The 26,813-nt window shown below is 42.3% G+C and overlaps 2 protein-coding genes across 2 annotated transcripts; both read right to left on the bottom strand.

The window, feature by feature from the left end:
• Positions 1 to 1,968: 1,968 nt before the first annotated feature.
• On the bottom strand, positions 1,969 to 15,418 carry acvrl1 (activin A receptor like type 1). The gene is made up of 10 exons (XM_019895648.1): positions 14,909 to 15,418; positions 9,655 to 9,716; positions 8,580 to 8,816; positions 6,715 to 6,920; positions 6,534 to 6,633; positions 6,306 to 6,452; positions 5,943 to 6,218; positions 5,655 to 5,852; positions 3,633 to 3,763; positions 1,969 to 2,585 (listed from the first exon to the last, which is right to left on the bottom strand). Exons 2-10 carry the CDS (start codon positions 9,713 to 9,715, stop codon positions 2,439 to 2,441), a joined length of 1,503 nt encoding a protein of 500 aa, XP_019751207.1. The 5' UTR covers position 9,716; positions 14,909 to 15,418; the 3' UTR covers positions 1,969 to 2,438.
• A 2,166-nt stretch (positions 15,419 to 17,584) lies between these two features.
• On the bottom strand, positions 17,585 to 25,440 carry ankrd33aa (ankyrin repeat domain 33Aa). Its single transcript, XM_019895686.1, has 5 exons — positions 25,013 to 25,440; positions 22,213 to 22,542; positions 21,613 to 21,742; positions 21,389 to 21,529; positions 17,585 to 19,781 (listed from the first exon to the last, which is right to left on the bottom strand). Exons 2-5 carry the CDS (start codon positions 22,468 to 22,470, stop codon positions 18,964 to 18,966), a joined length of 1,347 nt encoding a protein of 448 aa, XP_019751245.1. The 5' UTR covers positions 22,471 to 22,542; positions 25,013 to 25,440; the 3' UTR covers positions 17,585 to 18,963.
• Between the last annotated feature and the right edge of the window lie 1,373 nt (positions 25,441 to 26,813).

Genomic DNA, 26,813 nt, shown 5'->3' with positions numbered 1-26,813 from the left:
CGGGAGACCCTAACTGGCTGAGGCCTCTGATGCGGCCTCCTTGCTTTAGGTTTTAAGACGTCAGTTTATGTTCATTCAACCTCTGTGACTGATCATCAATTCTGAAGCTTTGGACCACTACACCAAATGTGTAATCTGTCTTCCATCAGCCGTCCCCTGATCCAATTACCGGAGGACTAATAGGGGTGCATTAAAAAAAAAAAAAAAAAAAAAAAAAGATTGCATCTGCTTGTTAAACTTTAACAAACTGATATTAAAACACAAATGATGCAGCAAGGCATGTAGACAGGGACCATAACAATGCTCACAGGGATATCCTTTGCAAAAAAGGACTACAATTACAGCTGATTGCTGAGTCACGGGCACTGGTTGAATGAAACTTTCCTTAATTCGTCTGCATGACTGTATTCTACTGGCGCTCGGTATAGCCAAGTCACTCACACCAGCAGAAGCTGAAATGAATGTATCAAACTGTTTATTTCCTGATTCTCTATTTTATTCATGTGATTAGTATATGTTGTAATAGAGCAGAATAGTATCAAGTGCTATTTTCCTTGTTAAAAAAAAACATGACATTTTTTGTTGTTGTTTTTGGGCTGAGGCTGGAACAGATAAACAATAATTCCGTTCATTTCAAAGCGGATGGTTGATTTGAGATATGAGTGTTTTAAGTTACAAGTGGTCACGGGCTGAATTAAACTCATAGCTCAAGGATCGTTTGAAGGCAGCACCTTGAGAGCCTGACTGCTGAGGCCTCTGATGGGGCCTCCTTGCCTCAGGTCTTAAAATGTCAGTTTATGTTCATTCAACCTCTGTGACTGATCATCAATTCTGCAGCTTTGGACCACTAAACCAGACGTGTAATCTGGCTTCCATCAGCAGTCCCCTGATCCAATCCCCAGAGGACCAATTTGGACGCATAAAAAAAATGTTGCATCTGCTTGCAGCATCAAAGCTGAAAATAACAAAGTGAGTTGGCTGCTGGTGTGGCCATTGGGTACACTAATACATAAATACAGTATAGCTCAGGTGAGACAAAACATTTGCAATTGAGATGTTTTCTATCACGAGTGAGTGTGTGGTCAAGCATAAGTGTGTCCGAGTTGTCTCGTCTTGAGATTTTCTGTCACTGTCCCGTATGGCTTGACATCAACAAATCTCTTTGCACTTCTGCAGGAAAAGCAATACACATGACAGTGAAAGGGAGAAAGTATTGAACTCACAGGCGGCTAATCAGGCCCGATACTCCAACAACCCACCCGTAGTGTTAAAAATAACCAGCTCTTCATCTGACTGACCAGACAGCCTGGGGATTTGAGGGACTATTGTCTCTCTGAACCCAGTTCAAAAGCTACACACGCACACTCATAAATATGCAGACAACGCCATGAAAACTGTTTGTGCTAACCAGAGGGTACATTTTGTTGCAGTTTAATTTCAGCTGGCTCTTTATTACCCTTCCGATTTGCGTCACGTTAATTAACTGCTTTGTGCTTCAATGTGGCCATGTTTGCTCTTCAAACTGGTTGGTTCAAATGGAAGAGAGAGGAAATAAGGAAATCTCTAATGACAAAACAAAATGCTAAACATTTGAGAGTATTCACGTGTGTAAAAACAAACACACAAACAGATACATGACTTGCTTGAAACTATATTTCATTGATTCTTTAGGGGATACTGATGTTTTTTAAACAGAATCTAAAATTCAACCCCCCAGTTTAATTGTGTAGCATTTTAATTCCATTAGCTTTTTATATGTGACTTTCACATTGGTTTTGAAATGTAACATGTATAGGTGAAAATATAAGTATTGACGTGATATGTCTCTCCAATGGTTGTCGTCGGTTGTATCGCGAAGAGCCTCGCGCCAATCTGCAACTTGAAATCTCTTTTGTCACCATTATAGTTTGGTGACCTCTTGTGGTTAATAGGAGAATCACGTTACATTAAAGCTTTGAAATCAAGAGCTCAAATAGTTGAAAAAGACAGTTTATTTCAAAATACATAGTGAAAGAGATGTAAATGGTATCTTGGGGGGAGGGAAACAATGTACACCAATATTTTATAACAAATTGTGTTCTCGATACAGTACATCCACAACTACATACTCAATGTGTCTGTGCAGCTAAAAAGTTAAAAGTGCTTTTTATAGAACGAGCATTGTGCTGTCATAGGCATAGTAACTCTTATTTATCGCAAAAGTCTTTCTCTGTGTCTGTTCTTAGGATTTTCCGGAATTTTGATCAGGGGGAAGACAAATTGCCTTCGGTGCAAAAGAGTCTAGACACCACTGCCGAAAATGATATTGTTTTAATAAAATGCAGTAAGTGTGTGAGTCATTAACTGAAATTATGCAGATGATATTCACCACCATGCTCGCGGGAATGGGGCACAAAAGTCCCTCAAGCTTCCTCAGTCTGCATCTTGCTGAGTACGTTCTAGACGTCCTGCTTGAGTTTCTTGACACTGAAGTCACTGTCGTGGTCCAGTTTGGAGAGGGTCTTCTTCACACGCAGTGCTGTGAGACGGGCCGGTGCGTTCTGGAACCAACACTCCTTCATGATCTTCACTATGGATGACATTATCTGGACACACACACAGACACATACAAATGTATGGATGATGACCATTACCGTGAGCTTGATTAAGGCAGTCTGTCTTTCTGTTTGCATATTGTCCATTACACTTGGCCTGGAAAATCTGGGAATGTTCTCTTCCCTTTTCCAAGGTGTGAACAGCACTGACACGGAATACAATTGGTGCATTAGAAATGTAATAGTAGAGTCGGCATTTATTGCCTGCGTCTTTGTTTTCAGCTGCAACTACATTCGTACCATGAGATATGAGTGACCCAACTTAGGACTTTTCGAGATCCACGCCATCATTCTGCCGGTTTTGGGCTTATGATAAAAAATCAGAGATAGGAGTGCTGTGTGAACTCAACTCAGCTAACTTTTCAAAAAGCAGCAGTTTGGCATAACGAAGAAATCTTCAGAGGTTTTTAATTGGTGAATGCCACTCGTAGTTAGAGTTTTCAGTCAAACTACACATAAAACTAACAAAATGACGTGTATTTAAAACAGCCACATAACTTTGCTTTAAACTCAGCTCACGCTTAATTGGGAACATAATAAATAGACAGACTAACAAACAACACCTATGTGGCAATGTTAAACTTTAACAAACCGATATTTAAACGCAAATGATGCAGCAAGGTATGTAGACAGAAGCGAATGAATTAAATTCATATCTCATGGCAACACTGTACCTTCAACAGAAGGGGACGGAATGAGTGTGAGGGGGTTAAACTTTCCACCTCGGCTTGGCGCTATGTATTTCCCCTTACACAGTCGTTGTCCTGCATCTTTTATGCGACCTCAGACGTCATCAAACGTATTGGTCACACACAAAATCAACATATGACAAAAGCTGAACATTCTTGGCATTAATAGCTAGTGTGAAATGGGCTTGTGGCAGGAGAGCTTCTCTGTGAAAGGGAACTGCTGCTGTCTGACAAGTATCCGTCCATACAAAGAGCGTATATGAAGTACTTCAATCTGTCGCTGTGCTAAAACAATGTAAGCGAAGAAGGCAATTTTAGAGGCGATGTGTAATGCGTTTTCATGGCCTACTGGGTGAGAGTGCAGCCGGTTGTGCAAGATGGGCCTCTGCTGGTCCACACAGACCACTTTCTTCATCTCTTCAAAGCTGGGATCGGATGGCACCAGGTCAAAGAAAGGAGGGCGGTACTCCTCCACAATCCCTGAAAAAAAAAAGAATGTTTTCAACTGCACAACTTCTCCCCCGAGAAATATTGCAACACATTCCTTGGGGCTGAGTGGGAAAACGGGCCAAGTGGAATGCGTCAAGACTCATTATCGGCCGTATGAGAAGACAACGTGTGAACCTCCTATATCCATCTTTTTTTAATCTCTGCATGCATTTGGAAAACATGGATTTCTCTGGAATAGCATCATGGTGGGAGAACATTTGATTACACAAGAACACAGGAAAAGATAGAAACTCCCGAGAGACTATGCTGGGATTAGAAAACGACACACACATAAGGGTATGGATGTATCTCGGAATCTTCCAGTGTGTGTGTGTGTGTGTGTGTGTGTGTGTGTGTGTGTGTGTGTGTGTGTGTGCATGCGTGTAACTATGTGCATGTATCCATCTGCATGCTGGCACTCTGGCGGCTGGTGTATGTCCAAGCGAGTGCTGACACCAGATAAGACTGTTTATAATTACTGTAGAGCTAATCATGGGAGAGGATAGTCGAGACTGACACAGACAAGGGAAACAGCTGAGTGCTGAGAGACATGCGACGAACTGCCTCTGATGTACAGTACAATCAAGCAGCCAGACATGTCTGACAAAACACAACACACACAGCAGACCGTGTCTTGTTTTCATTCTTTACAGAAAGTCAGACACAGGACACCATTTGAATACAGATTGTTTTGTCTCCAGAATAAATTGTTCCCACTCACTCATACTGTACAAGCGATACTCAAGTCATTTTTTGATATTAGAAATGATAATGGGGGGGGGAAAAAAAGAGTTTAACTGCTGATTCAAGTAAAAGGTCAAAATCGTAATTCATGACAATGTGTTGACAAATGTGCAAAAAGGAGGATTGTAATATCGTGAGAGAGGGTTACTGCATGTCAACTTGGCCATTGAGCAATCAGGACAGAGACTTAATCCTCAAGCATCTTGTCCGACTGGTAGCTGCGACGCCGGCAGTAGTTTGCCAAATATTTTTAGTGGATCACCAACGCGGGACTGAATTTGTACATTGAGTCTCTTGTTGTTTTTCTGGAACAATTCAATTCAGACACTGACACTCAAAGTCCCTGCATTGTGACAAAAAACCCAACATGTCTTAGAAATTGGACATACAATGGAAGAAAGTGTTGTTGACATCCCTGCCTAATTGGATTGATTTTAAAATTTGCTACAGGTATAAACCAACATATCAATGTGAAAAATCCATCCGTTCTCTTTCAAGCAATGAAGTGAATGCGTTGAATCCAGGCCCGCTCAACTGTCAATTTTCAATCAAATACCGCTACTATGACCTGGAAAAATGGATGCTACTTCACCTGGCATCTTTCTTATGCCCATACATAACCACATGTTTGCGTTGCAAAAATATATCCGCTGAAAGCCTCTGGTGGCGGGAAAATATCCCACCGGGTTGTCGTGGTGCTGTTCCATGCTTCGACAACAGGGCGCTCTAAAGCGGCCACGCCACCGCAAAGCCCCTGTCCACATGGTGGCAGTCATGTTTGACTTTCTTCATTCTCTCCGTGACACGTGCACACTCATAGCCGACAACGAGGTGCACTGAAGTGGACCGTCAGAAGGGGAGATGGATTTTCAGGGGGAAGAACAACCCACCGCAGATGAAAACAAAAGCGCACAAGTTACTGTATATGGGCTAGGGGTGACTCATGGTGGACGCCAAAGTGCGTCACCCGGTGCCGTTTTAGCCGCGTCCGAGAAAACAATACAAAAAATTTGAATGATGTAAAACTGTTTTCCTTTATATCACCATAATTGAGTACTACATCATTCTCAATCTTTGGTTGAATTTTGAATGATTTGACTGTCGAACCGTTCGACTAATGCCATTACAGCGTAGTTACCGTTGACGATTGTTCTGCGTGAAATTTCCCAGAAGACCAAGCCCAGGGCCCAGATGTCCGTTTGCTTGTAGGACTCAAAGACATCAATTCGTATGCTCTCATCGAGCACCTCAGGTGCCATGTAGCGTTTAGTCCCGACACGAGGGTTGTGGCCCACATCCAAGTAGTCATTGGACTGCGAGTGGATCACGGCCAGACCTGGCAGCGGAGTAAAGCAGGGCGTCATCCTTTATAAGTCATGCTGATAAACTGCTGTGAGGAGCTGTGATGCTTCTGCTGGATTCTCACCCAGGTCGGCGATGCAGCACTGCCCGTTCCTCTTCACCAGGATGTTTCTGCTCTTCAAATCTCGGTGGGCGATGGCTGGTTTGCCCTGGGAGCTGACGATCTCGGTGTGGAGGTGGACCAGGCCACAGGCCACGGACAGGCACATCTTCAGGCAGCTCTCGGGCTCAAAGCTGCTGTACTGCAGGAAGTCGTAGAGTGAACCCAACTCGTGGAAGTGAGTGACGAGCCACAGCTGGGTGCTGGAATTCTTGGAAGTCATATCAGAGGCTATGAAACCTGAAGTGAGAAGAGAACACACCTGTTTTTAGAGTTGGCCTTTTGACTGATGCTTCACATCTGCTGGTATAAAATCGAGCGCAGCACCTAGTATGTTGTCGTGCCTCAGCTGCACAGTATTGTAGATCTCGGTCTCTCTGAACCAGGACTGCTCGTCTCTGGAGGAGAAGATCTTGACTGCTACACTCTCCCCCATCCAAGTTCCCCGCCAGACTTCTCCATACCTGCCTTTACCTGGGATGTCAATAATGAGAGATTTTTTAAGTACAAAAATGGCGGAAAGCACCAGCAGCAGTGATGATAATTCCGACTGACCAACACATTCCACAAGTGAAATCTGCCTGGCCATAGTCCTTTGAACCAGATAGGGAAGGCCAGTCCCACTCCCTGATGTGCAGAACTCATCATATATACCCTGGAAAAAAAACACACAGTCTGTCTTGAAACTCTGGAACGCTGCTTAATGCTGAACCACATTCGAGATCAAATCCCTTACACCATAAGTAGGGTCTTCTCCGTTCGAGATCTTGAGCATGGTGGAGTCATGGTCATCTGCGTTTTTGAGGCGGAAGTGCACGCGCCGGAAGCGCAGGAAGATCAGCAGGCCACACAAACTGGCAGCCGTGAAAAGGAGCAGAAGAGCCACGGTGATCCACAGCTCCGGACGGGGCTGCTGCGGCGGTATTGTGGTCGTCTCGCCATCTGCGTGCACGGTTTCATGACATGGATGCCGTTGTCACTTTGTGCTCCTTTTGAGTGGCGGTTCTGGGGAGGGGCCAACAAGGGCCAGTGCCCCTGTAGCACTGATTCTGGACCCCCCTGTGGCCCCTCCCCTCCCCTCCCCTCCGAACGTGGGCTATACAATAGCGCCCAGTCACCGAGGCCAAAGGTGATACTAAAGTGCCTGGCTTAACATTCTAGTCGGACCTTTTAGTGCGCTGCACCACTGAAAAAAGACGAGCGCAAAGAGGAGAAGCAGTCCCAAGATTACCACGGCGATGAGTGATATTATATTGTCAAGGTAAGACTACAACACAAAACCAAGCAAGCCCGCAACAGTAAGGTTTCTGAAGTGTAATTCTAATTCCTCTTCACTGTTAAAAATTTAAAGTTAAAAATGAAGAGACAGATGAAGGTCCTGAGAATGAGGAAACTGATACTGTCTGCGTGCGTGTAAGTGTAATTCTAATTCCTCTTCACTGTTAAAAATTTAAAGTTAAAAATGAAGAGACAGATGAAGGTCCTGAGAATGAGGAAACTGATACTGTCTGCGTGCGTGTGTGTGTGTGTGTGTGTGTGTAACTTTTTTAATATCCCTTTTTATTTTTTAATGTTTATTGAACAGGAACAATCTATAAGACACTGCCTTTTAAAAATGGGACAATTAGATGCACGCAAAACATCTAGCTTCAGTGTGTTTGCAATTTTAGTCCCTGGTCAGGCTTTAGAATGTATTCATTTATATTACTGAATACAATAAATGAAAAAATAAATGAATTAATGCAATTAATAAATAGCATTCATGAATACGTTTTAGACAATTATGTGTGTGTGAGTGCCGAAACAGTGTAAGTGTAGCAGGTTAGTGTATATGCTGTATGCATGCAAAAATTATGTTTACATCTATTCGGTTTGTCTTTCTCTACAGACATCAGCAAATGTAAAGAAGACCCGCCAATGCAGAACGGAGTTTTTCCACGTTAAATCTTGGGAAAACATACCTCATGTCCACTATGAATGATGATAGATTAAGTAATCTTGGTGTACTTTGCATTGAATCTAGGAGGTCAAAAGCACTGAATCTGGAATCACTTCAGACCGTTTGCCAGAAATCACCAAAATCGCAGAATACAGTTGCTGTAATAGTAGGGGCAGCTTAAGACTCTTCCACAAGATCGGCACCTATATGAATCTTTTTTCAGCACTTAATTCAGTACTACTGTGATTATTATACTGTTTTTCATTGTTACTGTAATGTTATGGCTGCAAAGGTTTAAAGGTTTGATGAAAATAAAAAGTCAAATAAGATTTTGAATCTTTGTCTTTTTTTGCCCTGGGTTGAATGTGCCCCTCTATCAAAACCCCTGGCCCTAGCCAGGCCCCCTCAGTGAAATTGATCTAGAACCACTGCTCCTTTTTCATTGTCGGTCAACTGAAGCTGATGAAATGTCAACTTTAAGGTATAATAAGAAGGGTTGAACAAAACGATTTTGGAGCACCAGAGGTTGTTACTTGCTGCTCATTTATATTATGTATTATGTATTTTGTTCAAAGGTGGTTGTGTGAACATAAGAGCACGCTGACGTCAAGGTTTCAAAGTGTGTATTTTCATATGTAGTGTAGTGTAATGTGGGCACTAACTGATGTTTGGAGGCGGCGTTGCAAAGGCATTGCATCGATTCTCTCTGCAGCAGTTGACGTGGAAGCGGGGTAAGCGACTGTAGCACTGCTCCATGTAGTTCTTGTTGGAGAAGCAACCCCTCTCCTCACGACCGTTCAACCACGTGTAGAAGCAGACGTCGCCTCTGCATGTGTAATTCACACATGTGTCTTTGTCATTCTCGCATGCGCACAGCAGCTTCCCGTCATTCTCGGAATCTGCAAATGATGAAGATGTTTGTCAGGGCCGTATGCATCCATTACCAACTTCTGGAGAATTGTTATTATTTCACATTCAGATATACAGTACTTTTAGATTACCATGAAACAACACGCATTCACCCCTTTTGTATGAATTGATTTGCATTTTCTGCCCACCAGGAGGCAGAGGAGCAGTTTCACACAGCACAAAATGCAGAGCTAAAAGAGTTGTGGACTCTAATTTTTATCGGTTCGTTTCTTTCTGTGTGTGGAGTGCTTGTGTTTTCCCTTTGCTCGCCTTTCTTTGACAAAAACATGTGCTGTATGTCTCTATGTGTCCTTCGCGTGACTGACAGGTTCATGGAGGCTCAAATGGACTGACAAATGGATGGAAGATATGTATCGAGTAATCAGTAAAAATCATTAGCCAAAGAACTTAAATGACTATTTGACAGTATCTACAACTGTACAGATCGTGGATACTTGTCGAGCCAATCACAGAATTGATTTGATGATGACATGATTTTTTTATCCCTGCGGAATGTCATTTTCACGCTGCCGTTCACTGTGTGCATTGCTTTACATCACACAAAAGAACCAGGGACATTATGTCGTGGATTTTTTTTTTTTTTAATCAGAGATTTTAAGTGCTGTAGTCAAGTATAGGGGATTTTTAAGACTATTTGAGATCAAACCAAACTTGTTGCTGATTAACCTAATAGTTTGAAATGTAACCAGATCAGCATGTGTGTAAACGACAGGCCTCATCTCCAAACCAAAATTTTGGTTACATACACTCACGGAAGAACCACATTGCGTAAGTGCGCTGCAATGCACAGCTTCATCCTTCACCCACCTGCGAAGTGAGCAGACGTCAACAGCAGCAGTTCAACTAGTACCACTGTGAAGCCTTCCATTCTGTGGACCAGACAGAGAGTCAATGCACACAACTGATATAGTCAAAGATAGGCACAAATGCGATTTGCTTGACATTTCAGTTGCCCTGTAAATGAAAACTAAAGTGGTGTCCAAAGCCACAGAGGAAACACCGAGGTCCAAAACAACAGTCAGTGGGCCCAGCCTGTCTGCCTGTGTTCTAATTGCTCGAGATGGGGAGAAAACAGGACTTGGTGGGGGAAGGAGGCTGTAACAGCACTCCAGAGTGTTTGTATAAGTGGGCTGAGACTGCGTGTGGCGCTGTGCTAGTCAGGCTCCAGGCTCAGCTGCCCTGCTTGCAGAGTAAATATTGATGGCGATGCTTCCTGCCATTGAGTGGCCCCACCCGGCTGGCCGGCGAGACTCTGGCTGCTCATTGTTGAGGGCCTCACTGCCGGGGGTCACGCAAGCAGCACAGCCTTCATACAATGCGGAAGCATTGTGTCGTTAGGTGAGTGTTCGCATGCTATAAGCATCAATAGGCTACCGGTGCCTTAGTGATGTCACCGTTTCACCCTCTAAAAAAATTGAGCTTTTCAATTGAAGTGCATGTTCGTTGTTCACAGTAAAAATGGTGTGTTGAATGTACTCAATTTATTACTTCAAGTGCATGGACACACATTAAAACATTTGGATTAGATATATATTTTTAAGAAGATGTATTGTCTACTTAAATATATATATATCTTGATCCAGATCATTTTATTTTGGGCAACCACTTGACGAAGTAAAATTAAGCAAATTCAACACACCATTTTTTTCAGTGTGTCAAGTAGATAATATGATGTTAGAACCACTGTACATTGTTCCCACACTTGAAAAAAAAAAACTCCAAGCAGACAATGCACATGCAAACAGAAAAAATGTGTGGGCTTGCTGAGAGGGTGGGCATTTTTTTGCTCATCTTAGCATTTTAGAACTCATCTTAGCATTTGATGTCTGCTGATGAACTCGCTGAGTTCATCAGCAGACATTTTGGGGATTTATTACTGAGCAAAACAAGAGCTGGAAATGTCACATTCAGTATGTAAGGGCCAAAAATTCATGCACAGTGGGAATTTTAGGAGGAGTCAACCACGTCAAGTTACAAATCACTCGATACGTTATATTGCGATCCTGTACTTCCATATTTGACTTACTGTGTTGAAGTTTGAGGAAATACATATAAAAGTACCCTTCAAATGATGTGCACCGTGCAAAAAAAGAGCCATAGGAATAGTGCATAATGTGGGCTATTATGAACACACCGATGCATTGTTTTTTAAATCTGGGACAATGAAGTTTAAACATCGGGCGCAATATAGAACAGCTGAACATGATGTATTCAACGAGGCATGACTTGTTTCCAAGAAATATTCAAAATATGTTTGAAACTAGACAGAGCAAATATAATTTAAGGCTGAAAGGAAATTTTGAACAACTAAGATTTTGTACTACGTTGAACAGCAGGTGCATATCAGTTTATGGAGTGAAATTATGAGATCATTTATTAGCAGACATGAAACAAAGTACAAGTGTTGACCATTTGAAAAGAAAATCCTCCAAAAAAAAAATATTTGAAAAGTATGGATCGTTATAAGTCTTGGTTGTCTAGGATAGAATATACAAAATTGAGCTGAAACTGATGCTTTTAAATTCGGGTGTTTGGATATGACTGAAATTGGGCATATGATTGTAAAGGCAAATGTATATTGAGCATGTTTGGGTATAAATACCTTCTATTATTCATGTAATTATTCGACTTAATTGAAGAGAATGATAATAAGGTGCGGCGATTAGAAGCAACGCTTCAGCCGTAACCATTTTAAATTCAACTATTAGTTCCTTTTGTTCCTTTTGCTTTTGACTGTTTGCATTTAGATATATGCTGTTTGAAATCAAATCAACCAAAACAGAAAAAACAATAAAATAAATTCACACAAAAGCACAATTTTAGAACATTCAATTAACTGAAGAAAAACTTTCTGGAAAGTGAGGGGAAGCCGAAATGCCAAAAGAAGACCCATCCAAGCATGGGGAGAATGCTCAAACACCACACAGGAAGGCCGCAGCGCAGAGTCCAACCCCTGACCTCAGATCTGTGATGCTAAGTATTCATTCACAAAACACCTATTTAGTGTAGTCACCTTGAGCCTATTTTTACCTGAAGCTTAGTAGTGATGATGAAATTAGTGATTCCTTGCTTAAATGGGGAAGTCAGACGCACATTTTTGTTACAGTAATTTGTTCCATTCCACTGGTCTAACGGGTGGATTTTACTGCTTAACTCATACTCCACAAACACCATTTTCATTAGAATGCAGATTTTAGACATATTCTTGTGAAGCAAATTTGGGGATTAAGTTTCCCTTTTATTCGAGTATTGCTGATGCCCATGACTGAGCCAAATCAAATGTGAGATGCTTGCTGGACGCCATTTCCACCTGACACGAAAATCTGATGAAGAGCAACAAACTATCTTTGGACTTGCAACCCCATCCGCCACCAGGCACCCCCCGCCCCCTCCAAATCCGGTTAAGAGCTTCATGCATTTACATGGCACTTCCTGCATTGTGCAGCCTGCAAGTCAGTGCTTGTATATCTGTAAATCTAGCATAAACACAACTCCACCCACTCATAATATCAGTGGAGGGGCACAGCTGGGTTTCATTTATCACGCAATCACTTTATCGTAATCGTGTCCTTACATCGTAAGCTGGTCTGACATTTGACTCCAGCATGCTTCCTCTCTGAGCTCTCTCCTGTTTGTCTCCTTTCGGTCCAAAGCTAAACCCCTGTGACCCAAGGGGAAGAGATCCATTGTCATCTCTTCCTCCCATCGACAGCTTAGACTCAGTGAAGCAGATCTTTCATTCCATCTGCATGACTGTGTGGTTCGTGTGGCGGATGGTAGGGGCATGCAACAGCACAGCAGCCTCTATGAGTTCTTGAACAGGGCCTCGTTGCACGAAAGAAAAACCTCTCAGGAAAATAAAAGCCATTTTAATGTAATATATGGATAAATATATAGACACTATTCCATTAGACCATTCTCCTCACATGTGAACAGTGTGTTAATGTGTTCGTTGTTGATGCTGTTGATGCCCCAACCTGTGTCTTGTGAGGTGGATATGCTAGCCACTAATCCATGGTGCTTCCCGATTAGATAATCGGTTTCAAAATGTTTCGATAGTGTCAGCCTAATCCCAATCCTACACCTACGCTGTACCAGTAATCATCCCACTGCCACTGGCATCATGCTGATATCAAGACAAGAATGTACGAAGGGTTCCACCCTTTGTCCAGCATCCTGAGGCTGTATACAAAGGGTAAAGAGTGGCACCGTGGACTCGTGAGGCGTAGACCAACTGACAAATTGAGGCTGGACTGAAAGACAGCACGGAGCACAAACCATGGCGGCACAAGAACACGCAAGATCAATATCGGCCAGGGTCTACCTTATCCGACAGGATCCCAGGTGTAGGATGTGCAAATAAGACCCAGAGACGGTACATGATATTTTAGCAAGGTATGAATTGCTTATGGTAAGGCATACATGGAGTGGCATAAACAGGTGACAGGAATAGTCTGTAAATTGTAAATGGGCTATCAATTGAATAGCACTATAGCATTTCTGTGTGTTATTGTGGATAAGTGCCTCACACATTCAGGGCTCCAATCCAAGCTGTGACCTTGCCACGTGGAGTTTCATGGGTTTTCGCTAGCTAATCTAGATTCTAGTCTCTACATGATCAGGATTTTGGGGCCAATCACCGATCAGAGAGTCAAATAAAAAAAGATAACCGATCACCAATCCGATCAGATGGTGGACCAATATATCCAAACAGTTATTGGGGGATTGGGACCAGCCTGGCCCACAAATCACCCAAATTTGCATATAATCAATGGATATTGAAATTTGTCATGTAAGAATAATTACAGTCAAACCCTAAAAAATCCTCCTAAAATCACACAGACAATGGGGGGTGCGGGGGACACTCCCAATCACCCTCCCAATTATTTAAAAACATTAGGAAAAAAAATAAAGCCTGAATACATATGATGAGAAACCTTAGATTATTAACGACGATGAAATGCAAAATATCTGCCGATCCAATTCAGCCGACCAGATCTGTGTAAAGCCGACAGGAGATCCCACCTGAATTCCACAAACTGGCATGCTAACTTTGAAGTCTCCACATTGTTAATATGTGTGAATGTGAGAAGGAATGCTTGCTTGTGCCTGTAATTGGCTCACGACCAGTACAGGGTGTTTCCCACCACACGCCCAAAATAAGATGGGACACACGCAAGACTCTGGAGGTGCATAAGATGAATGGATGGCCTGATAGTGTATTTATTGTACTTCAGTTCTCCAAGCTTAGCTCCATGGGAGGGGGAAAACATCTCCCCTTAACGCAGTACACGTTGATGCCATCGCAAGCGCCAACTGCAATAATAACAACAAATGTTACAATATGTGTCAATCAAAACTGAGGATGTAATCTTTGTAAAGTCAGGATTTTTCATCTCCCTTCTTACGAGTGTACCAAATACAGTGTCTATTGAGTGTAAATACAATATAGTACAGAGTAGTATATTATGATCATATATTTACTATAGCATATGCGTGTATAACATTTTGTTATACATTGGTAAATTTTTGACGTTTGATAAACTTTCAGTCACATCATGTCCAGCCAGTACAGTAGACATTTGGCCATTCAAAAACTTTGGATCATCATATTCCAAAACAAGAACCGCTAATATGTGATTGAGAATACCAGTAGAAAAATATCATACTGGAGCAAATCGGAATATTATAATAAAGACTGTGTTTTATTTACAACCGAATGTATAATACACGTTAAAATATTCAGTTAAGAAATTAACTGACGGAGGGGGCGAGTCCAAACTTATACTATTGCACTGCCGTCTCTCGGCAGGCACTCTGATTTTCACTTCAATTTGAATATAACATGTTTTAATTTCTTTCTTTGCATGAAATGTCTTAAATTTACGATATCTCGTAAGTAAAACAGTGCGTGGCCACTTTGTCAAAACAGTCCTTTTAAATCTCCATCTCAAATTGACCATTTGATGACACCTGTTGGTTCTCGGGGAAAACATGTAATCAGTACCACTTCGTGTCAAAAAATAAACAGGTCAACAAAATGCATATTTGACGCCATTACCTCTTTCTGAGCGCTCCTCTTAACGTGATGAGTTTGAACACCGCACGTCTTCCATGTGTACTTCGTGTCCCCACTGTTTAAAACCCCAACGTGTCCATTACTTGAGCGATTTTCTTTCCTCCGCGAAGAGCTCGATTGAAGAGTTTAGATCCCAAAGACATCTCGCATTCTTGCTTCGCGTTTGTAGACGACGCTGACCTTCAAAATCTGCTGTTTTTGAGAATGGTCCTTAAGTGAGACAGAAGTGAAAATAATGGAAGACTCAGCCACAGCGGTGTGAGATTATCTCATCTCGGATCTCGTTCCAAATCTACAACGATACACAAACGAGCAGCCCGGAGCCAGACTGCTCGCACCCAGTGAGGGTTGCTCGAACAAGTTGGCCCACGAAGGGAGGCCTTTTGTTGATGTCTTTGACCGTGATCAAAAGGCAAGATTACATTTTTTTTTCTGCAAAGTACAGTTTTGTCCCACCCCTCATTGTCCCGCGCAGCTCAACTCTGCTTTGCCTGGAATGTTCTCATAGCGGTTTTCCTGTTGCTAAACTTCTCATTTTCCCTTTCCCCCGTGGACCGAATCTGCACTGCACACTGGCAGGAATGTGGTTCAAAGACCCCTCGATGATACAATGAGTGTGTGGGGCAAAAACGCTCATGCAATTGGTTTTATTTATTTCAAACAGTGGCAGTCACATTTTACCCTTTGAGAGAGAAAAAAAAAGTTCTAATGACGCATTCTGGTGGAAAATCTGACACTTACATTTCAGAGCATTTACGATGATTAGTCATAGTTTTCAAGAAGTTGCACACAATCAAAGTGAAATGAAAAAATAAATACGGGTAATTAACACACACACTCATGCGAGCGCATGTGTGGACAGAACATTCTGTACAGTCTAATGCAGTGGTTCTTAGGGTTCGATCGAACCCCAGGGGTTCGGTGAATCGGTCTCAGGGGTTCGACGGAGCCTTTGCCATGGAGATTAAGACATACCCGACTCAACATATCAATTAGTTATGACACGCCTGCTTGGCCATCACTTGCTGGTTCATTTTGTGCACAATTAAAAAAAACGTATACTTATGTCTTGAAATTCTATTTAAGTTATTTTCAGTTTTTAATAAATGCGTTTTTTAATGTCTTGAATTTGTAAAAAAAAAAAATCATTTTTATTTTAAAATAATGAAGGTTTCGTTGAATGTGCATATGAACTGGTTGGGTTCGGTACCTCTAACAAGGTTAAGAACCACTGGTCGAATGCATTACGATGCAGATCAAGGGAAAGTCAAGTAAAACATTTTTTTACTTAATCTCTGGTGTCGCTGACAATCATAGCTTTTTATTGTTATCTAATAAAAAAATAAATTGCTGTATTGACTTCAGATTTTATTTTTTTTACATACGATCACATGTCACTTAGCTAACCGATTTGAGGAAAAAAATGGACATATAAGTGCACTTCATACCCCCACCACTAAATGGCGATAGCAAATTTGACAACATCCCACCGCCATCAATTCAGAAAAAGGACAATGTAGTATCCCTTGGTGGCAGTAATACACACTTGAGCTGGTTTGCCAGCTGCCAAACGACCCCACAAAAGACGAACAAAGAAGGACAATAGATTAGGTACATATTTGTGCTCACATTTTCCATGTTTTCGGGTTACTGTGTGTTTTTATGCAGTACATTGCTACTGAGTGCAACTTTTCATCAAATTTTTGGTGTGTTTTCTTGGTGGCCGAAAAACACACACACACCATTCTGTTCCACACATCATCGTTTTTCATCAATTATTCTCTTTTTAATTTCGAGACAATCCAAAATTGAAGTAACAATGGAATTAAAATTATCGGTAATTATCACTTAGCTATCCACGGGAGGGCTCAGTCGCTGTCCTCCACAAATAGCAGGGGACCTTTGTAGCAGCCTCATGCTTAAGCCACTTGTAAACAAATGCAGTGCAGGCTAGTTATATACTTGCAACTTTGCAATAATTGGGTCCCAGGGTGCCAACACGAGAGAACCTCAGTCCCAGGGTACAAATGGAGCACAAAAGTGTTGATTAAGAAGTCTCTTTGGACAAGGAGAACTTTAAATGCAGCCTTGTTCGATTGTCACTGAAGAAGGCACTGATTTGATTTCATGTTGTTGCACGCTTCAGTTTTGTCTTTTAATTAGAAAATAAGGTGCTTGATTGCCTCAGTTGTGTAACTTATGGCAGCAACAGAGGGTGTTTTCAGTTATGGAACTGCCGCCACCGTTGTGCTCAGGCGCTGTCATCTCTCTGCTTTGGGCCGTCGACGCGGCTGGAGGCTCTCACTTGAGTTGCCGTGTAAATGAGAGCACGTTGCTCGTTGTATTTTACACAGACATTCAATTGCCTTCACTTTATCTCAGGAAAATAGTCAGTTTAATCTGAGAGCATAATTTAAGCTGTATCACTTTAAGTCACATTGATTAAGTTATGTCACTGGTCTAATTGCGTCCTACTTGGCCCAGGTCACGCCGTACTTACTGATCTTATGTGCTCCTTCAGAGCACTCTGGGGATTTATTCAATGCAGCGCTGACCTAAAGTCAGCAAGTTCCCTTTGGTGAAGAGGAAATGACACATTATACTAATAATAATCTAATGTGATGCAACAATCCAAAAATGACCACATCAACAACACCAATGTCTTTGGTTTTTAGCTTTTGTTGCACATTGAGAAGAATACATAAGTAGCCACTCAATGTAATGATCCCAACGCATGGGCCATACATGATGGGCTGTGTCACCACAATCAATACACTCTTGCGATCTCGCAAGAGAAACAATCTCAGTGACGTTTGGAACGACTGACGTGCGTCTGTGTTTAATAAGCGCAACACGTAGCATGTTGGGATTGTTTGACACTCATTATCAAGAATATTTGTGCCTTGATTTTTCTCCCACACCACGCTCATATGAGCATGCCTATTGTAAACCTTACTTTGTTTTCTGGGAAGGGAAAATGGCCTTTCCCCAAACTGTTTAATGGTAAGATAGAACTGTCCAAAACGTCTTGGTAAAATTCTGTGAGAACTAATAGAGGGAGAGAGAGATATTCCTGAGGTGTTTAAGAAATGTGATAAAAGTCCTCTCATGAGGACATAAAAGGCATCTGGTAGATGCTCCAGTACAGGTTGCACACAGAGCGAAAGCTACAGTCGCTCTTGTCTTTTTCTTTAACCAAAATATCCAGCATACTATATGTTCAATATGGCTTCCATTATCATTTGAGATTAAAAATGCTCAAACACGGCCACATTGTTAGGTGTCAATGTGGTGATTTTGTTAAAAATGCTGAGGAACCCTTTCTAAGCACATCATACCTGTTTGTAGATAATTACTGCTGATGTGAAAGACTGAAAACGATGGCTAACGTGGCTTCCAAATCCATGCTTGGATATCCAACATGATTCACCCTCCCCCATTGTAGTAAAACTTGAAGCTCAATGACATAGTTGGGCGATGAGCCAGCCGCCCCTCAGGCAACCAAGAGGAGCCTGGAAGCCTGTTAGCTTATAAGCTAGCTGGTGTCTGGCAACGCTCATCATGGCGGGCAAAGCGCCGCCGTGACCTGGTGGGCTTCATTCCAGCAAGCGGAGGCTTTCATCAGAGATGCCCACAGTATTTGACAGTGGTGACAAAGGCATTTTTCATGTTTTTGAAGCCTCATTTTACTTTATGGACTTGGCAATTTTGTTAATTATTCATATTGAGCAGAATTGTTAACAACAATCCTTTCTGTAGTGTTTCAAATTTAGAAGGCGTATTTATTTTCAGTATACAGGGACAGGGTAAACAAATGCCAGCGCAGTGGCAGGTAACACTCTGATCACCCAGCTAGAATACTAATTTATGTTTTAATTAATGAATAAAAAATAGCTAAAACCTAATTGAATGGAAGACTGGGCATGTTTTGTGAATCCAATCAATATTGCATATATTTACTCCGGCAGCTGATACAAATTTTGTCCAAATAGTCTTCAAAGGAATCAACAATCATCTGTGGAAACTTCCAATTTGAGTCATGTTTTGTTTTCGTTTTTGGACACCTTGGATATTCTTTCTTGCTCTCTTTGCATTTCCTTGTTCTTTTCCCTCTTTTTCTCCTCCTTGGCCTCCTTGTACCTCCACACAGGAGGCTCCAGGTAGCCCTTCTGCCTTTTCTTCTTCTTCTCTTTCTTTGGGGTGGGTTCGCCAGATTTGGTCACTTCAATTTTGGGGACACAGCCCGTGGGGAAGATGCTGTTCCTGTGCGCCATGCTGCGGGGAATGAAGCCTCTCATGCTCCCGACTGGCGCGCTGTCCTTGTGCTCTGCCTCCTGGCAGCAGGAGGTCAGATATACCGAGGCGACTGATGCAGTGCTGGGAAAAGAGGCAGTGAGAGAGCCGTTGCTATGAGACACAGTGCATTCCTCCAGCTCCTTGCTGCTGTGCTTCTCAAGTAGTTCGGGAACGGCAAAGCGCCGCTTCCCGATTTCTGGGGGGCTGCTGGGACACAGTGGATGGCAAGCCGTGGCTATGAGGGGGCTGTGGATGCTTGTGGTCATGCGCACCATGTGGTCCATGACCCCGTTGGCTTGGGGGTCCTGAGGGAAGCTGAAGGTGAAGCTGTCCTTTAAGCGCTGCCGCAGTCTCTGGCTTGTGGTCTTGGTGGCAATGGCCTTTGCCACCAGCTGTTTGAGCTGCGGCCACTCAGGTGCGTAGTGCTCACAAAACTGCTCAGCCACAGGATGAGCCTGCAGATAGCGGATTCTGTTCATCGTCTCAAATCTTCCCGTCTTCAAGACCCAATCCTTCAAACCACGAGCTTGAACATGGTCCATTGCATTCATTTCGGCACCTGTGCATGACAAAAAAAGTCAAATATTAGCGCTCACATGTTTACTAATGTCAAGACATATGGCGTGATCAATTGCTGATTCTCGCCCAAAGTCAGCTGGGATAGGCTTGAGCACACCAGCGACCCAGTTAAAAATTAACAGTAGAGAAAAATGAATGGATGGCTTTACATACAGTCCAATAACACTACCATGTGGCCACTTTTGGAACTCACCCATTCAATGGATGAGCATTTAGACCAGTGGTTCTTAATCTTGTTAGAGGTACAGAACCCAACCAGTTCATATGCACATTCACCGAACTCTTCATTAGTTAAAAAACAAAAATATGACTTTTTACAACTTCAAGACATAAAAAACGCATTTATTATAAACAGAGAAAAGTATATAAAATTTCAAGACATAAGTATAATTTTTAAAAATTTTACCATGTACTATTACAACAGTCACACGTTGGCTGCTGAGCGAACTAAATTTCCCGCAGCACAGATTGGACAAGCAATGTAATGTGATCATCAACAGGCGTGTCATAACTAATTGACATGTTGAGTCTGGTATGTCTTAACCTCCATGGCAGAGGCTCCGTCGAACTCCTGAGACCGATTCACGGAACCCCCAGGGTTCGATCGAACCCAGGTTAAGAACCGCTGATTTAGACTATACAGGAAGACCTTTTTTCATTGAACACCATCCTGGGCAAAGTATGGGCCAGGGTGCCACATCTAGTGTCTTACTGGCCCTCACAGTGATCATGAAGTCAAAGCAGAAATAATGCGGTGCTTTAATTTTGAAAGTTGTGCTTTTTAATCTATGTGCATGCTTGTGGACGTTAAGCAAGTCCTTGTGTCTGCAGTGTTTTTGTAATATTTAGCAACTTTTCACACCCCACGAGTGACTGTTTTGCCATGAAAGAGATGAGAAAAAATGATAGCAGTGGTCCTAATGCCAGCAACATTTTAATTTCCTGCACAGTAGATGGAAGAGGACCAAGATAATTTGGCCTGATGATATCGTGTGCAAATCTACAGTTTCATACACGATAAAAATTGGGTCTATTATAAGTCATCACCGTATCATTATACATCACTCTCAATAATATACATCCCACTTATCTATATATTTGGCAGTTGTGATGTGAGTTTGTGTTTGGTGCACAAATTGATTCATAATTTGGTGTGGAGTGTCAAGATGTAATTTTGATGGCCGCTTATAATTTGGTTTCACCACACTTATTCTAACTACACACAAAATAATGCAGATAAGGTTGGGGTTACCACCTTGGCAAGTTTTTCGGGTTGTTATATCGTACCTTTGCAGAATTAATTGCCCATCACTGGTCTAACAGCGGAACTGGAAATGTGTTGTAGATATTGGTACTTCAGTCCTGCCCAGATTGAACTACATTCTTCCTATAAAAAGTTGTCATTTCAGATATCTGCAAGGTCATATTTGCCAAGCAAAATGACCTCACTTGCCATTTATGTATAAGAGGCTTCTCATGACAGAAATCTGCAATTCAGGTACTATTCGGTGTTGTCTTAGGCAGATGCAGAAGCTTTAATTGTCCCCTGATGCATGCACGTAAGGCAATGGCCATGTTTGAACTTACCGTGCATGAGCAGGGCCGACACACAGTCCTCTCTGCCCTGCATGCCTGCCTTGATGAGGGCGGTAAAGCCACGAGGATCCCTGACCTCAGTGTCCACACCAGAGTAGTAGTTGAGGATGTAGTTGAGAATAGTGGTGAAGCCTGCAGGAGACATGAAGACAACATGGAAATGAATGGAGACATCATCCGTGCGTGTGTGGTGTCTCAATTGTGGTGCAACATACCGGCCTGGGCTGCAATCATGAGGGCAGAGTTGCCATCATTGTCTTGGTGGTTTATGTCTATTAGTGGGCATACATGCAGCGTGGTGACGATGTCCACAAACCCTTTGCTCACAGCCACCATTAGTCCACTCTGATGGGCAAATATGTAGACAAGCTACTGTACGTATAAACAGGGTGACCCCCAAAAAAATGGACTCACGCTTTTCGTGGACATTATTTATATTGTGTAAAGTATATGATTTTTATTTAGGTGTTTTTTCACATTGACATAAGTCTAATGAAACATAAAAGACAATAACATTTCATTTAAAATAATTCCATGGCATAAAAAAAATAATAATCAAAATGGGCCAATATATGGCCCAATCCGCCAAAAATGTGCCATTTGGTTCACCAGGAAATGTATAAATGTACAATAAATCTACTGAGTGGTGTCAAAGAGTTTGTACATTACCACACACTTCTTCCTTTGGGACACAATGAGGTCCAATATAAAAGCTGTTTGAAATACTGAGTGACTTACATGGTATTGATTATGTTGAGCGCTATTATGTTTGTAATAACAGCTATTGCATTGGAGTGCATTGCAATGTTTCTCACCTTGCCGTTAATGTCCAACTCCATGGCCTCTTCCTTGGTCACGCCTCTCTCCAGAATCCTTCGCAGGGAGAAGGGATCATTGCGAAGACATGCCTCATAGAGTGTTTTAGGAGACTCTGCATATGTGTTGTCTCTTTCAAAGTTAGGAAGCACTGAGTCGTCAGAGAGGACACTTGCAAAGTCTGAATCATCCAGGTTCATCTCAGAATCCTCACATGGCCCAGTGCCCAAGTGGGGGTCGTCACGTGTCGAGGCCATGAGCCCCCTGCCTCCCAGACCCCTCTGCCGGGATCACAGCTCAGCGTCTTGTCTTCTGCGTGCCATTCTCATCTGGAAAGGAAAGATGTTGAGAAGGACACAAATATAAGTTCCCTGTCCGGCTTTTGGACAAAGCGCGACAGGCGCCTTCCTTGAAAAGCAGCCAAAGAGACATCTCCTTTTCCAAAGGTGCACATATTCCAAAGGAGCACCGTTTTCACCGTAGCAGTGTATTTCATCAACTTGAAATAAACTCCAGTTTGGCTTCAGTGATAACTATTGAGTGGAGCATCTTCGTGGTGAACGAACTTGTTCCAGGTGAACTGAGAGGGCTTGTCCGAGGCCTAAAGAGGATGAGGCGCTTCACCTCACTTCAGCCCCACTTATCTGTAAGTTCAATTGACCCGATGCATAAGCTGCCTGGACAGCGCGCCTTTTGCCAGCGTTGTTAAACTCGCCCAGACCGTTGTCAGGCAAAAGGCAATTCAAGGCAGCTTTGTTTGTCCAGCACCTTTCATACACGAGATAACTCAATATGTGCTTCACACAAGAAAAGACGCAACACCTACAAGCATTTACAAACACAACAGTTAAAGACACTTGGAAGCTAAGCAGAGAATACAAAATAGCTTAAAAAATGACTAAAAGAAAGTACACTGACAACATTTAAACATACTAACTGAAACTTTTAAAAGCATTTGCAAGTAAAGAAATAAGAGTGCGGTAGGTTTCTAAAATAACTAAAAGAATACGATTTAAAAATGTTGAGAGGACTTAATCAAAGGTATGTGGAAAAAAGTTTTGAACCTGGATTTAAAAAGCATTGACACTCGGGCATGGCTGACTTCACTTCTGTTGACATCTTCTTCCATTTGTGTGTAGCCTAACAGGTAATTGCCACTTCAACATGTTCACTTTGAACTCTCGGATCCTCTAATTAACCCGAATCTGCAGATCTCAGAGCCCTATTGGGTTTATATTCAATCAGCATTTCTTTAACATGTTCAGGATCCAACCATTCAATGATGTAAAGTCCAGTAGCAGAATTTCCAAATCTATTCTACTACCGGGAGACAGCGTAAAGCCTTTAGCACGGAAGTAATATGTCCTGATCTCTTTGTTGTGGTTAGAACCCGAGCTACAGCATTCTGGATGAGCTGCAACTGTTTGATGCTCTTTTGAGGGAGACGAGCGTTACAATAATCAAGTCTACTGGAGATAAAAGAATGGATACATTTCTCCTGGTCTGTTTGGAGCTTTCAACCCTTCAGTCCGGATGCTTTTTTCAGCTGCTAAAAGGCTGTTTTAGTGAGTGATTTGATAGGATTGCTAAAAGGCAGGTCTGAGTCTATCAGCATGGCAAGATTTCGGACTTGAAGTGAGAGGAGCACGAGTGGATATCCGCAGAAATTTTGACTTAGACCATCAACTGTAAAAGTGGACCGAGGATCTGGTGGGAGAAATCACCGTTGATGTATTTGGGCCATTCGACCAAAGTAGTTCCAATTCCTTGTTGTTATGCTCTCAAAATAAACTATTGTCTTTCTTCAACACTGAATCTGATAATAATGAACTTCTCAAAATATAAATTAGCCCATCTCAGGCAAATTAATTTTTTCATGCAATCAGATTTCATTTTTGAAGTTCATCTTATTGTGCATTTACCCTTGGCACTGATTAGGTGACATGGCCCGTTTAACAAACAACATTTTTGAAGGTTGTTTTTCAGGATTTGAGTCTCCTCTCATTTCAAAGTGGGGAATTGTGAGTTAGATTGTCCAGCCCTGGGCCATGCTGCTCAGTGACATGTGGCAGGTCTGCTGGTGACGCCTCCTGGCAGCCTTATGACAGTAAGGGGTGAGTCAGGGCGATAGATCACATGCTGATGGGCTCTGATATTTCATGAGGCCTTAAACCTTTACCTGCAGCCCTCGGACAAGCTTCAGTCAGTGGTTGTCCTTCAAGGACATGTGGTTTGGGTGGAGGAGCTGATAATGGAGATGACTTACTTTGAGTGAAACATATAACGTGTACTTGTTGAATATGTATGAAGCGGGTGAAAATGTAATTTATCTAAAAAAAAAAAGACAGTTTACTTCCTCTGTATTTGGACCTGACTGAAATCATCTTTTTCAAAGAGAGGAAGCAAAAACTAGTAAAACTCTTTTACGTGCGTCTTTTAATGGGCATCTAGCTGTTTTGACATTTGATGTAACACTAGTTCACTAATATGATAATTGAACAAGTCTTCATCAGAATAACAGATGGTCTATGCAGAATGAGTTATTCGAGTGCAGTAATGACAACTTTTCTGTCATTCAAGCAAAACTTTACATTTGGATATATTTTTTCTTGAAATTGAACTTGCGTTGTGGCTCCAACTTCCTGCCACAAACGGTACCTTCTGCCTCACCTCTCCATTGCTCAAGCTTCCTTAAACTTACAAACATAAGCCTTGCCTTTTTGACTCCAATGCACAAATCTAAATTATCTTCCCTGACATCAAATAAAGCATCTTTTAGGTGCAAGCAAAAATTCTCACCCTGAAAGAATCCATCCATTGAGAGTCCCCTTCTTTTTGATGGCTGAAAGCATTTTGTTGCTTCCCTCCCTTTGAAAAAACTGCTTAGTCTGAAGTTCCCCAAAGAGTATGTTGCTCTTGTCTGCCCCCTCCCTCCGTCTCTTATAATGGGCACCTAGGGTGTCTGTCCTCCTTGCAGGTCCCGACACAGACTGTGCAGTCTTAAATCAGGCAGCATGCTCTCTCCCTCTCATCCCGATTAGAGAAGATTTAGCGATTAAGCAAGCCAAACGCACAGCGGCAACCCTTGTTCCCCTCACCGTCTGCTGAGCTAGTCTGGTGACCCCACCCTCAATGATCCCATCTTTTTCGCTCTTGCTCATTTTTCTCACTTGTCTCCACAGCTCTCTCAGTCCCTCCACAGCCACCTCGGCCCGTCTGTTGTGTCATCGGAGCGAACCTCTCACAAGCCAATTCAACTCTGTGACTGAATCGCAGGCACTTCCCAGCTCTGCAAATTGTCTTGGGAGGCACTCGTGTCTTTCTTCTGTTTTCCCATATGCAAATCCATTTGCTGGGACAAACAAATCCAACCCTGGTGTTGCGCTAAGCCGGGGGACCGGGGTGGTAATTGTTCCCTTGACACAGATGACACGCATGGGAACCCACGGATATGCTGTGGCACACGCACGCGCACACCCACAAACAAGCTGGATAGAGTCAGGGAGGGCATCTGCCTTTCCTTTTAAGTTATAGGCCAAGACTTCATTAAACAAAAAAGAAAAAAAAAAGGAATTTATTCTGTTTTGGGAATGAGGCTGTAACATTGTGAAAAAAGTGAAGCGCTGGGGCTTGAAGCACGATAAATGGCATTTCCCTTGAATTTCAACTAGGAAGGATGATTTGAGAAACTCGTGTTTTGAGTTACAAGCGTGGTCACGGGATGAGTGAAATCCTTATCTCAAGGCACCAAAGTTCCTCTTTTCATTTGGCCTTCAACATTGCTGAAGTTGGTTTAGCAGGTTTAAAAATAGACACTTGCTGTCACACCCTCAGCAGTCTTGTATCTTGCGTTGAAAACTGCTGTTTTCTGTGTCGTCCAAGGCTGCCACCAGCAGTTTAGCACACATAGTGAATATGGTGACTTGTAATTCTGTCAGGAAACCACCTCAAGATTGATCCATTTTTTTTCAATTGTGGTTCCGTCAATTTTGTGGCCCATTTCTGCTTCGGAGCTGCTGTGTGAATGTGGACAGGAACGTCACATGAACAAGTTGATTGAAAGCATCAGGGCCTCGCTCACATGCTGTCAAAGGGTGCTTGTCAACAGATTAACCCCCGCTGCGTTATCTGGCAACCTTGCTGCTGCGCTCCTGCGGTTGTGCAACACTTCCGCTCAATTGGAGATCAAGTCTGCCTCCCTGAGATCAAACATTGAAATGCTCCACTTGTCAGTGACTCATGCTAAGCTGCTGTGCTTGAATAAATGTTTAGACTTACGTAGCATATTATCAGCAGAGGTAGCAAAAGTACTCATACCTTGTACTTAAATACAAGTACACATAGGTGGATAAAAAAGACTACCATAGTAAAAGTAAAAGTATCAATTGGTTTTCTGTATGTAAAAGATGAAAGTGTACAGCCTCTGGAATGTAGGGAGAGCGAGACTTGATGTCACACTTTTTACCCTTTGAGATATTTCTCGGAATCAATACATCATATATAAACCAAATGTGTAGCAAATGAAAGATCAAAGTCTCAGGTACGCATTTTGCATTCATGTCATTGCAGAGTTACAAGCAATCAAATCACAGTGTGAACA

Source organism: Hippocampus comes, unplaced genomic scaffold (genome assembly GCF_001891065.2).
Source record: "Hippocampus comes isolate QL1 unplaced genomic scaffold, H_comes_QL1_v1.1 scaffold113, whole genome shotgun sequence".
In the NCBI taxonomy this organism is placed as follows: Eukaryota; Metazoa; Chordata; class Actinopteri; order Syngnathiformes; family Syngnathidae; genus Hippocampus; species Hippocampus comes.
Note: the sequence above shows the minus strand (reverse complement) of the source record. Positions and strands in the feature narration are given on the sequence as shown.